The sequence below is a fragment of the Podarcis raffonei genome, chromosome 9, assembly GCF_027172205.1.
Source record: "Podarcis raffonei isolate rPodRaf1 chromosome 9, rPodRaf1.pri, whole genome shotgun sequence".
In the NCBI taxonomy this organism is placed as follows: domain Eukaryota; kingdom Metazoa; phylum Chordata; class Lepidosauria; order Squamata; family Lacertidae; genus Podarcis; species Podarcis raffonei.
The window spans coordinates 33,887,561-33,899,693 of record NC_070610.1 but is presented as its reverse complement, the minus strand read 5'-3'; the positions used below and the strand labels follow the sequence as shown (position 1 = coordinate 33,899,693).

Sequence of the window (12,133 nt, the reverse complement as noted above, 5' to 3'; positions counted from 1 at the left end):
TGGCAGTCCCCCGTTCTTTCCCAATTCAGTAAGATTAGCACTTAAGACTAATTTGTTGATAACAGTGTCAAACTTATTTCATTGCATTGCAATCATGAGCTGACCCAAGACATATAAATATATTAGGAGAACTCTGTGTTAATGCACCAGAAATGACATCATTATCAAATACAGTTTGTGCACCAGAGGGCAGAAAGCCACTGCGCTTGCCTCAGTGGGGAAGAGTGGGATTGTGAAGAGATGGGAGCAGACAAGCAGACCATGGTGTGTTCAAACAGCCTTTCAGAAACCGCCAAGCAAGCTACATTTTTGTAATTCTACATGCTTGATACAGGGTAGAACCAATAGGGATATGATTAACAGTCAGTATGATAGGACAGACTTGGATAATAAGCTTGTAGCATGATGCCTACATAGCAAAAATATCACCCATGGGCATCAAAGTCTTATTTCTGCACCCTACCTTCTAGGATTGCCATATTTTGAAGAGCTAAAAAAGAGGGCACTCTGACGTCTCTGATTTTAAATACCCTTACTATATTTAGCCTATAGAAGTTGTGATATATTGCTGAGGGGGGTGGGTAGGAGAAGAGAAGAGGAAAGCAAGTTTTCAACCACCAGTTATGTCTACGTCTCATCCAAAAAGTATAGACAGAGACATTTTGGCAAATTTGAAAAATCCACTCAGAAGAAATTTAACCCCTGAAAAAGAAGTGTCCTAGAAAAAGAGGCACATATTACCCTACTTATCCCTAAGCTTTGACTATGTGCCACCTGCAGCCCATCATCCTAGATAAGAAACAAGCCCTCTTCAGGCATTGTCTCCACACAATCCAATTCCTGTGGAGGAAGGCAGTGGAGACACATCCACTGTTTTGCTGCCATCATCACATGGCCTGCCCCTCCATTGCCCACATGTTGGGGTAGTGTCTGAAGAGTGGCGCCTATTCTATATGTGACAGAGGTTCTAAAGCACAGGGAGGCAAGCAGGCTCTTTCTTCAGATATCCTACCTGGCAACGCGTAGCCACCAGGGGTATGGGATCTGTGGAAATGCTAAGGATATAGTGGGGGCAGGAGGCACAGATTATGATCATATGGAGGAAAAGGACTTAAACTATGGTGAGGGGCTTTACTAGGGAAATTGGTGACGTATATGTGTCCCACAAAGCCTAGTCTAGTCTACATGTTGATAACTAATACAAGTGGTGGACTCTGTGGTCTTAAAGTAGAAAAAAGGAAAACTGGAAGAAATCTTTAATTTTATTTTTCAATGTTACTTTTCCACTCTGCAGAATGACCAGCATTTATTGCTGGATGCCATCCCCTTCTCTTAGTTTTATCATATACACAAAAGTGCCCTCAACACAATGGAAGGCTCCATAGTGTTTTTGTATAGGAAGCTTTTGTTCACAAAGAGCTCAATTGGTTTAGACATTTTGCCTTATAGTTCTCTGAGCCGAAGTGACTTATTTGAGTTCTGTTCTCATTATTTTTTTACAAATTACTATTTAGGGCACATGTTCCAGAGCAGCTTTGCTTTGCTGACTGAATCTGAGCAGATCTCTAGGAATCCCGCTGTGGTTCAAAAATATCAAAATGTTGACTGCAGTGATTTTACTACTTTTCTGCAAGGCAACCCAATAACATGCCTTTAGCAGGCCCAAATGCACAAGGCTCTACTTGAAGAGTAGAATTCTAGGAGCTACATATATCACACATGCTTTTCAGTGTGACCCAAGTTCCACTGAGAAAAACAAGTGCATACTATGGTTTTACATTCCACCCTGCTTATTCTAGTCTGACTAGAGGACGATCACTATTGTTAATATAAATCTCACATGCATACAATATATCTCACCCAATAATTGTAATTTTCTGCTGCCCCATATCAGGACCATTACAGGTAACTACCAGTAGCGGGGCAGTTTGGCTATAACATAGAAAACATGAAAAAGAAGGCATCAGTGACTGTATTTCCACTCTCCAAAATTCGGGGTCTCATTCAAAGAGGTTGGGGAGATGAGTATTTTCTTCATGGAGAAACGTGCATTCTGATCCCGAAACAAGGGGATCATTATAATTATTTAGGATTGATTTTTGGCATAATTCACAAACTTTGGCCACTAGACGGCCGCTCATTCAATCAGACTTCCCTTTTCTCTCTTGCCCTGCAACCCCTCATGCTCCCCAAATTAGCTTTGGAGGGTCCTACAAGCAGAAGGAGAGGAAGGCGGAGGTCTGATTGTGCAGAGGGAAGTCCATTCCACTTCTGCATGGATACCATTGGATTTCACCCATTACTGCCTATAATATTTGATCCATATAACATCAACATGAAACATGATGCATTTGAAGAAGGCAGCTTTTGCCTATGAAAGCTTATGCTGCAATACATAAGTTGCCTTCAAGGTGCCACAGGACTATGTGCTATGAACATGAGAATACTATGTTCACACTTACAGCTTTCCAGCTGCATGATACATGTTTGGACATCCATTGGGAAATTTTTGAGGTCCATTGGGCAGGAGAGTATTAAAGTCAATCTGAAAGAATACAGAAGAACTATTATAAAGTGAATGTTGGCCAACACACATTGTCTCATATTCAAAATTACTACACACACACATCCATTATGCAATAAAGAACAAGAGTCTTGGCAAGCAGGCAGGTGTACAAACCATTTAGGCATTTGGAAAATAATATGAAGTCAATATGCTTAATTTGTGGGGGGGGGGACTAAGGTTTCAATTCTATCTTACTTGGAAGTAAACCCCATGAAAATAAATGGAGCTTACTCCTGAGTAAACAAGTTTTTTATCACAGCATTTTCTAAATACAATTCCTGCCCTGATCGAATTGTATTGTAGCCTAATCCTGCAAGTCCTTATTAGTTGTTTGTGATATTACAACCAACAGCAATTTAAGTCTTTCAAATAAAAGCCCTCTGAGCCTGCTGGAAGAAACCTTCTGTTTCCTACAAGGAAAGCTGATCCTTTATGATTTCAGTGAAAATGTTGCACTGATATCCTCTGTCCACAGGTGCCAGAAAGACAGAATGAGTTAATGGAAGAATCCCCTAACAAGAGTGCAAATGAAGGACCTTTGGAAAACAACATTCACAGAGTTGTTTTTGGTCTTCCCCCTGGGGAGGAACCATCTAAGAAGGGGTGAAATCTAAACAATGTTACACTTTGCACAACATTGTACAATGATCTACACATAGATTTCTCAAAGGATGAAAAGAGTAGTGCCAGAACTGGCTCTGTGTGTGTCTCCCATTTCATAAAGGCAGCAGGGAAAAGTCACTTTGTGTCTGAGACCTGACCAAGGGGCAGCTATTACTGGGTGCTTAACTTTCTGGATCATGGTCAGAACTTGGGTCCAAGTCAGGTCTTGAACCAAGAACCTGAGAAACATCGGGCAGAGATTTCAAACCCAGGTTTGATAGTTACTTCAGTTCCAATGACCTTTATCAGTTTAATAGATTTTATGCTGCTGCTGCTACATGATTGTGGTCATGGATGGGGAAAAGGCAATTCTGCACAGCTCTTATTTATTTGACTTCACTTTAAATGTTTTCATCGTTCTCTTAAAACTACCATTATCTGCTACATATGCTTAACTGAGTCATCAACACACCCCAAATGGTGGGAAAGACTTCTTCTTTTTAACACACATTGCATACTTACACTATGGACTTCACTAACACTAGATAGCCACCAGCTTAGATGATTTTAAAAGATTATACAACTTCATGAAGACAAAGCTATAAATAGCTACTAGTAATGTGCAGGGGCATAGGAAGGGGGGACGGAGGGCTGCTCTGGGTGTTACTCTGAGGGGGTGTGTGACAAAATGGCGGCCAGCCGAGGGCTACACTCACTGTAGGGGGGCCTAGAGCGCACGTGCACTGTCGTTATGGGCACCGCTCAAGCGCCGCTGGAGCGGTGTATCGGAGCCGCACATGTGCCGTCCGTATCGGCACTGTGCATGCACTGCCGGGCGGTTTGCCCTGCCTCTCGACACCCCGTACTGGGTGCCGGAGAGCCTTCCTTCGCCACTGGTAATGTGCCACCTTCTGTATCAGAGGCAGCATGCTTGTGAGTATCAATCACCAATATCAGGCAACAGTAGGAGAAACTATTGTCCTCATGTCCTGCCTGCAGCCTTCCTATAGGTATCTGGTTGGTCACTGCTGAAGCTGGATTTGGCCTGATCCTGCAGGGCTTTTCTTACATGTTTTTTTTTTTCTTATTTTGGTAACTGCTGACCTATTGTGGTCAACAATATATGAGAAATTAAATATTACAAATTTCTAGACATTTAGAAGTGTATAATGACTCAACTGTTACTGAAATGAAGTAAGGAATTCAGAGTAGACATTTATCTAAGACTTCCATTCAACAGTACTACTTTACCAGAGAAAAGACTCACCCCTAAAAAAGAGACACAAAATCTTATTAGCACAACACTTTTCTCCCGCATCTAAGCTTTAGTTTGTTAATAGAAGGCTAGAACCAGTAAATAAAACTAAAAATAATGGTGTGTTGTTGTTTTTTTTTGCTTTCAGAAGAAAATTCAGCAGTGAGACCTCTGTGCGCAATTGAAAGAAATGGCCTCTACATGGAACCATGGCATTTTAAACAGCCTCCAGTTATTTTACCAATTGAATTACATATGGATGACTTAGAGAAATCAGCCTATGTCCTTGTATCTATGTATGTGAACAATCCACAACAAGGGAATGCAGTGACTGTTTTCATTAAGGGAATGTGTACCGCATCCAAACTAAATCATAACCTCATTGCTTCCATATCACACCAGAGCCTTTTATTTGCAATTTACCTGATGGAATAGAGAACATTTCCATTTTTAAAAATCCGTAGCAGTTTGTTGTCTGTTGTTACTTCATGAAAATTGGCGCCTTTTTCATTGGCAAAGAACAAGTCAGGTTTCCAAATAGAGTCCAACATGGATGGGTCCAAATCTAAAGAGTCATCTGGATATTCACTATAAGCAAGACGGGGGTCATTCCAGTTCTGACGGAGAAAGATGTTCACACGATAATCCTAAAGTAAAACCAAAAGTATTTAGTGTTTTTAGCTCCTACCTTTCATTTGGTTGAATAATATGGAATTTACTAGCTGTATCCTTTAAATAAACTTAAATCCTTGGAGTCCTTGATTATATTACTCATCCCTGGCTTCAACCTTATACTGTTTAGTCACTGAACATAATACTGTATTAAAACCTAAATTGCATTACAAATATTAATCCATCAATTTGGAAAGAAATGGTCACAGTCCTGAAACACTAATTATTTACAGAGAATAAAGCTTAAATGATTGAAACATGTATTTTTTGTACAATCAAAGAGCAGATTTATATTTACAGAGGTAATTTGCTTTCCTGTAAGAGGATTACTATATAATAATTCAGTTTCTTCTGTTCTTAATTTGTATTAATGGACAAGAAATAGGCCTGACCTTATATAAGCCTAACAAAACATGTGTGTGAAGTTCTTTCCCAAAACTCTGGAGAGATATTTGGGGGACTACAATATGGCATGCCATTGACATTCTTCAATGAACTCATCAGCTTCAGGGGTGGGGCAAAGAAGAGAGAAGGCAAATCCTCCTGGATAAGGAGTTGCCTCCTTTGTTGCTAAGGTTTCTTTTAATGGCTGCTAGGGCCAGTGCAGTGTAGTAATAAGAATGCGTCAGCTGACAGAGGACTTACATCACTCCTGAGCTATGAAATTCACTATTGTTTCTTATTTCATATAGCAAGTTTTTCAAAAGGGGATGAAGATGTCTCAAAATGTCACAAAACAATGTGCAAATGATAAACAAGAGTGAAGCAAATGTATATTGGGAGCTCATAATGTAATACATTATGAGAACTGGGATAGCTGATAGTAACTGTGAATGAAGAGGAACAAATGCAACAGTTGGACATGTGAGCATCGAGGCTGAATCCGTTGCGGGGAAAGCTGGATAGTGAAAGACATAATATAGCCCTGCTGGTGGTAAAACAAGTAGATTATTTGTGCATTTGTCTCTAGCCAGTAGAAATATATATGAATCTGGAATAAATTGGGGGGGGGTGTACAGTGGAAAAATTATGAAGTGTAAGGATCTTTACCCCAGTTATTATGTTTTAGACATTAATTTCCACTCTTTCTTTTCCATTTCCATTTTCCATTTCCCTTTTCAAAAAAGGGAAAGTCCAACATTTATATGACGATTATATTTACTAATAGTTTACAGTGCATGTTCACCTGATACATTTTGACAGCCTTTCTAACTTTAGGAACAACTCAGTGAGCCATCAAGGCAGAATCAAAACCCCTCCGGAAATTTTGCGCTTTCTTTAATAAAGCCTTTGAGAGTGCCCTCAAATTTGGGAGTTTAGAGACGACCTCCCCCGCTGTTCTGCTGGGGTAGCATACATGCTCAGTGACATTATTCTTCCCATACATCTTTTATTCCTTTAGAATAGAAGTGAGAACACCTTTTTCATAAAAAAACAAATCTCTTGATAGTAAAATCCTTTACGTGGAATAGTTGTTGTAAGTGTGTGATGAACAGACCGAAAGCTGTCAGCGCTGTCAGTAGTGTGAGTCACAATAGTGCTGCTAATTTCATCAAGGTCATGCAATCAAAAGAACTGGGCACATTTCAAGGGAACAATAGGCTTGCACAAAACAATTGCTTTTCCTGCTGCACCAGCCCTTAAAGGAACCACTGTAGCTCCTTTCCTTGTCACCCTCCTTTTGCTTCATTTCAATATTTTCTTCTTCTTCTTTGCTTAAAAGCCAAACACAAAAGCAGCACCTTTAGCTGCTTGAATGAAATCTCCAGCATCCCCTGACCTTCTAATTTCATTACCATTTGCTCAAACTTGGATGAGCACATTGGGTGCATGTGCCAACACCCCCAAGCAGCCTTAGCGTCTAATCTTTATAAACCTCACATGGTAGAACTGCATTCTATAATTAAAAATACAATGAATGGTTTGCAGTTAATTTGGATTGCATGCTTTACATGCTTACAACACAGAGATGTTTTTAAAAATCACAAGATGTTGTTTGACTAGGGCAAAGGATGAATGCAGCCTCGTTTCCTCAAACTGCAGACTCTTACAGTGGGTCCCTCCCAGGAATCGCATGCTCTGTGCCACAAGGTTAGCTTACCAGAGGAGGGAGCTGACAACCTCTTCTCTGCTGTACTTTGATGCAAATGTAGCAGATAGAAATAGGGCAGTATTGTAGGAGTCAGGTGCAGAGCTGAGCTGAAACAGTGTCTTTGGTTTTGTTTTCAGTTTCATTACAGTGGTACCTCGGATTACATACACTTCAGGATACATACGCTTCAGCTTAAAGGCTCCGCTAACCCAGAAATAGTACTTTGGGTTAAGAACTTTGCTTCAGGATGAGAACAGAAATCGTGCTCCAGTGGCACGGCAGCAGCAGGAGGCCCCATTAGCTAAAGTGGTGCTTCAGGTTTAGAACAGTTTCAGGTTAAGGACGGACCTCCGGAACGAATTAAGTACTTAACCCGAGGTACCACTGTATTGCCAAAAAGCACTTCCGTTTTTCAGTGCATTTTCCACGGCTTCCTGAAATTTCATTTATTTTTCAGTTAAACTCTGCACATTAAACCTCAGACACAGCTGTAAAACCCCTCAAAGGATGTTTGTTTAAGACTCTGTGGTAGTGTTCAGGCCCTGAGCTAGCTCAGGGATGGATGAATCAGCTTGTTTCCTTACTGTGCTCACTCATAATTCTGTTCCACCCTGTTTCCACATTAATCTGTGATCTGCATGCATATTTGCATAGTATTTCAAAGACACATTTCTTCTCCAGATAAGCATTTCATTTCTATCGGTAAGCAGAGGACTTTTGACTTAGCTCTGCAAAAAGAGATACAGTGTTTCTGGACTTCTCCTGGTTTTAAAGTAACTGTCTAAGTGGACTGAAACTGTTGTTTTTAAGTGAATTGGGGGACTCATAAAAACATATTTGTTTTTAAAAGTTGCAAGCTCCAGCTGTTACTGTGTCCCCCTAGAGGAGGATTGACATTGCTACAATAACAACTGGGTTATAGGAAAATTCCTTTTCAAAACAAACTTTCAACTGTGGGATTGACCTTGGATTCTCATGAGAGTGTTATGGCAGATGGGAGAGGAAAGTTAGAGCTGGCGCAGGAAAAGACTACTAGGTCTGGCAGACACTATCGGACAGACACTGCGCAGCAGCGAAGGGCTTCAACATCTGGAGCATCTGGAACATCAGGGGCTGCTCCTCCACAGGTCAAACCAAAAGTCATGTCATCCGAAGACGTTTTGGCACATGCACTTGGAAAAATTAATGAATCCTTGGAAAACTTAGCTAAGCAGGTAGCTGAGACAAATAAACAAGTAGCTGAAGTATCAGTTAAAATTGATCTGAATACTACAAGCATTAATAATTTGGGACAGAAGGTGAATACCAATACACAGTCTATTGAAAAATTATTACAGGAATCTGCTTCGACCAGAAAGATAGCTGAAGAAGCAAAAGATATTGCAACTGCTACTCAAGAGAAGATACCACGAGTATATAAGCAATTGGAGGACCACGGTTTGACACTGTCCATGATTGAATTGAAAGAGAAACAAAGAAATTTAAGAATCAGGGCTGTACCAGAACGTGAGAAAGATAATCTGGCTGACTTTCTTACACAGGAATTTACAGATTTTTGGCAACAGGACTTGGGGAAGGAAGAATTTAAGATAGTGAGTGCATTTAGACTTGGAAGAGGACAAAGGAGGAATAAGGTGAGGGACTGCTTGATTACTCTTCGAACAAAAGAGGAGAGAGACAAAATTTTGAACCTGCACTATCAAAGGACTTTGGAAATTGACGACTCAAGAGTGGAGATATTTAAGGATATTCCAAAACATCTTTTGGACTTAAGGCTTAACTACGGAGATCTAGTTGCCCTGTTGAGAAGAAATAGAATTCTCTTTAGGTGGGAATTTCCCCAAGCCCTATCCTTTAAATATAAAGGAAGAAAGATAAAAATAAGATCAGTAAATGACAAAGACAGGTTTCTGAAAGACCACGAAGAAGATCTACAGAAAGAAGCGGAATCCGGAGAAGAGCCAAGAGCACTGGAAAAAGGAATACTAGATATAGCAAACCTATCTTTTGGATTGCACGGTCCAGAGAAAGAGACACCATTGACAGAACAAGAACAGACACTTGGTGCAGTCGGAGGCAAAGCGAAGTAACCCCATCATGGCTCTGAAACTTTTAAGTTGGATTTGCAACGGTCTTAACTCTCCTCGGAAGAGAAAAAGTGTTTTTCATTTACTAAAAAAGGAACAACTGGACTTGATTTGTCTACAAGAAACTCATGTAACAAGGTTACACAGGAAACTACTTATCAATAAGAGATTGGGACAGGAGTTTATCTCATCTGACAAAGTTAAAAAAAGAGGAGTTGTGATATATGCAAAGGAGAGACTATTACCGAAATTAATTTTTAAAGATGAACAAGGAAGATTCCTGGCAATTGAAATTCAAGTTCAAGGAGAGAAATTTCTGATTGTAGGAATTTATGCACCGAATGAGGGGAAATCTGAATTTTTTTAAAAGTTGCATGAGACCTGTCAGGGAACTGCCATCTGAGACGCAGGAGGTGAAAGGGCTCATGGAGGGTGAGAGAGACCATTCAGCTGAGGAGGGAACCAGCAGGGGGAGAAGTGGAGTTCCAAGGGAAAGTGAGTCGGAGGGAGGGCTCAGAGACACTTCAAGCGAGAACAGTGGGGAGGTTTCAGGACCTCCTATAGGGACACCCACTCCTCGCCGGAAACTGTCACGCCGAGAGTCCAGAAGACGCGTTTCCGTTAAGGAGCTTTTATGCTGGAAGAAGTTCCGTAAACGCCCACTGTCCGATTCAACGAGCGACTGATGGAGCCATGCTTAAGGAGCTCCGTCACAGACAGAGGTTTGTGGACTTAGCCAAACTCTGAGGGACTAGGATTTTATGCACAAGCAGCTCACCATCCCATCACAGCAATCGGACAGTCCCTGAAAGCAGCTTGTGCAGAGAGGCATCATGAGCAACCCAGCCGGAGCCGGGGGAGCAGGAGGAGCTGGAGAGGGTCCAAGCCTGGAAGAAAGGTACAGGGTGTTGGAAGTCCAGCTAGCACTGCAAACGGCGAGGCTAGAGGAAAGGAGGGCGCAGGATGCAGAAAAGGCAAAAGGCGCTACACTAGCAAGAAAGATGCCAGGATTGATGCAGAAGTTTGGGGGGGACCCCAGGAACTACCAAGCCTTTAGGACAGAGATGCAGTATGCTCTCGAACTGCAGTTTAACGACTTTCCCGACGAGGCATCGCGAGTGGCGTTTGTGATTGGCCATCTCGAAGGGGGGGCGAGAGACTGGGTTAGACCCCTGATGGCAGGGAATAGTGAAATGCTGAAGGACACGAGGAAGTTTTTTCGCGCCATGGATTTGATGTTTTCCAGCGAGATTGAACAGGGACTGGTGCGCAGACAATTGATGGCTTGCAAACAGGGTAGCCGATCGGTTCGTGAGTACTGGACTGAGTTTACAATGTTGATACATAAATTGGGGTGGGACCTATCGGCGGAACCCATTCAAATGCTCTTTGAAGAGGGGCTTTCTTCGGCGGTGAAAGACGAACTTTCCCGGGCGCCCAGGGCGGAGTCTATGGACCAGCTGACCAAATCAGCGCTGACCATTGGAGCGCGCCAGGAGGCAAGAGCCTTGGAGAAGCGGGAGGGGAAAGGAGAGCGTTGGAGGGATTTCCGCATTCCAGAGATTCCAGAGCCAAGTTTCCCGCCAGGAGAGCCGATGGAAGTTGGAACAGCGCGCGCGTGCAGTTTCAAATCCCAGTGAAGGGAGGAAGAAGGAGGGAAAGAGCGCCAAGAAATGTTATCTCTGCCAGCAGCCAGGTCACTTTGCCAGAGTCTGCCCGCAAAGAAAGGAATGGCAAGGGATGGCGGGAGCTGTTGGGGGAAAGGAGGAGGGAGTCCAGGAGCCAGTAAAAGCCAACGCCTGGCTGCCACCGTCAGGGCACTGCAGCCAGGCCAAGGAGCAGTAAAAGTGCCCACTCCGGAACCTCCAAGACCAGCCCTGGTAATAGAGGTGTTGCTAGAGCTGGCAAACGGATACCCACTAAAGACAAAGGCGCTGTTGGACTCAGGCAGCTCCTGTAATTTTATGAGTAAGGAGTTTGCAGCTGAACACCAGATACAGATACTCCCTTTAAGCAACCCCCTGCAGGTGACCACTATCGATGGGAGGGAGCTGTTGGGAGGAGAAGTTAGCCTACAGACCGTCCCAATGGTTATGAGGGTGGCCAGGCACACCGAAAGGATAGCGTTCAATGTGGCCACCCTGGGAGGGGCTCCCGTCATTTTGGGAATGAGCTGGCTAGCGTTGCATGACCCGCTAGTGGGCTGGCATCAGAGAGTGGTCTCCTTTGGGTCAGCACATTGCCTGGATCACTGCAGAGAAGGAAAGGTGCCAGAAGGGGCAAAAGCCTTTCTAGCAGGGATGGAAGTGGCGGACAAAGGGAAGGTGCCCAAACAATACGCTGACCTGAGCAAGGTCTTCAGCGAAAGGGAAGCAGATAAACTACCACCGCATAGAGCCTTTGACTGCCAAATTAACCTGGTCCCTGGGGCCCAGCTCCCCGTGGGCAAGCTGTACGCCATGTCAGACAGGGAAATGCAGGAGTTAAGGGAGTTTATTGATAAAAACCTGAAGAGGGGCTTCATCAGAGAGTCCAGAGCGGTGGGGGGGAGCCCAGTGTTTTTTGTGGACAAAAAAAACACGGATAAACCCAGGCTTGTAGTGGACTACCGGCGGCTAAATGCCGTGTCAGAACCAGTGACTTTCCCCATGCCCAGGATTGATGACATTTTGACCAGGGTGAGGAAGGGAAAGATATTCACGAAACTGGACCTGAGAGGGGCATACAACCTGATACGAATAAGGAAAGGGGATGAATGGAAAACCACCATGTTCACCCCTTTGGGGGCTTTTGAATATTTAGTTATGCCCTTCGGATTGCAATCAGGCTCAGCATGTTTTCAATCGTTCATGAACCAC

At 43.0% G+C, this 12,133-nt stretch overlaps 1 protein-coding gene across 3 annotated transcripts in view; it reads right to left on the bottom strand.

The window, feature by feature from the left end:
* GLRA3 (glycine receptor alpha 3) overlaps positions 1-12,133 on the bottom strand; it is an 80,904-nt gene that overhangs the window by 28,220 nt on the left and 40,551 nt on the right. For all 3 annotated transcript variants that reach the window (XM_053402829.1, XM_053402827.1, XM_053402828.1), the window contains exons 4-5: positions 4,848-5,071; positions 2,463-2,545 (exon numbers count right to left, since the gene is read on the bottom strand). In XM_053402829.1, coding sequence (XP_053258804.1) covers positions 2,463-2,545; positions 4,848-5,071 — 307 coding nt within the window. The remainder of the gene's footprint in view (positions 1-2,462; positions 2,546-4,847; positions 5,072-12,133) is intronic.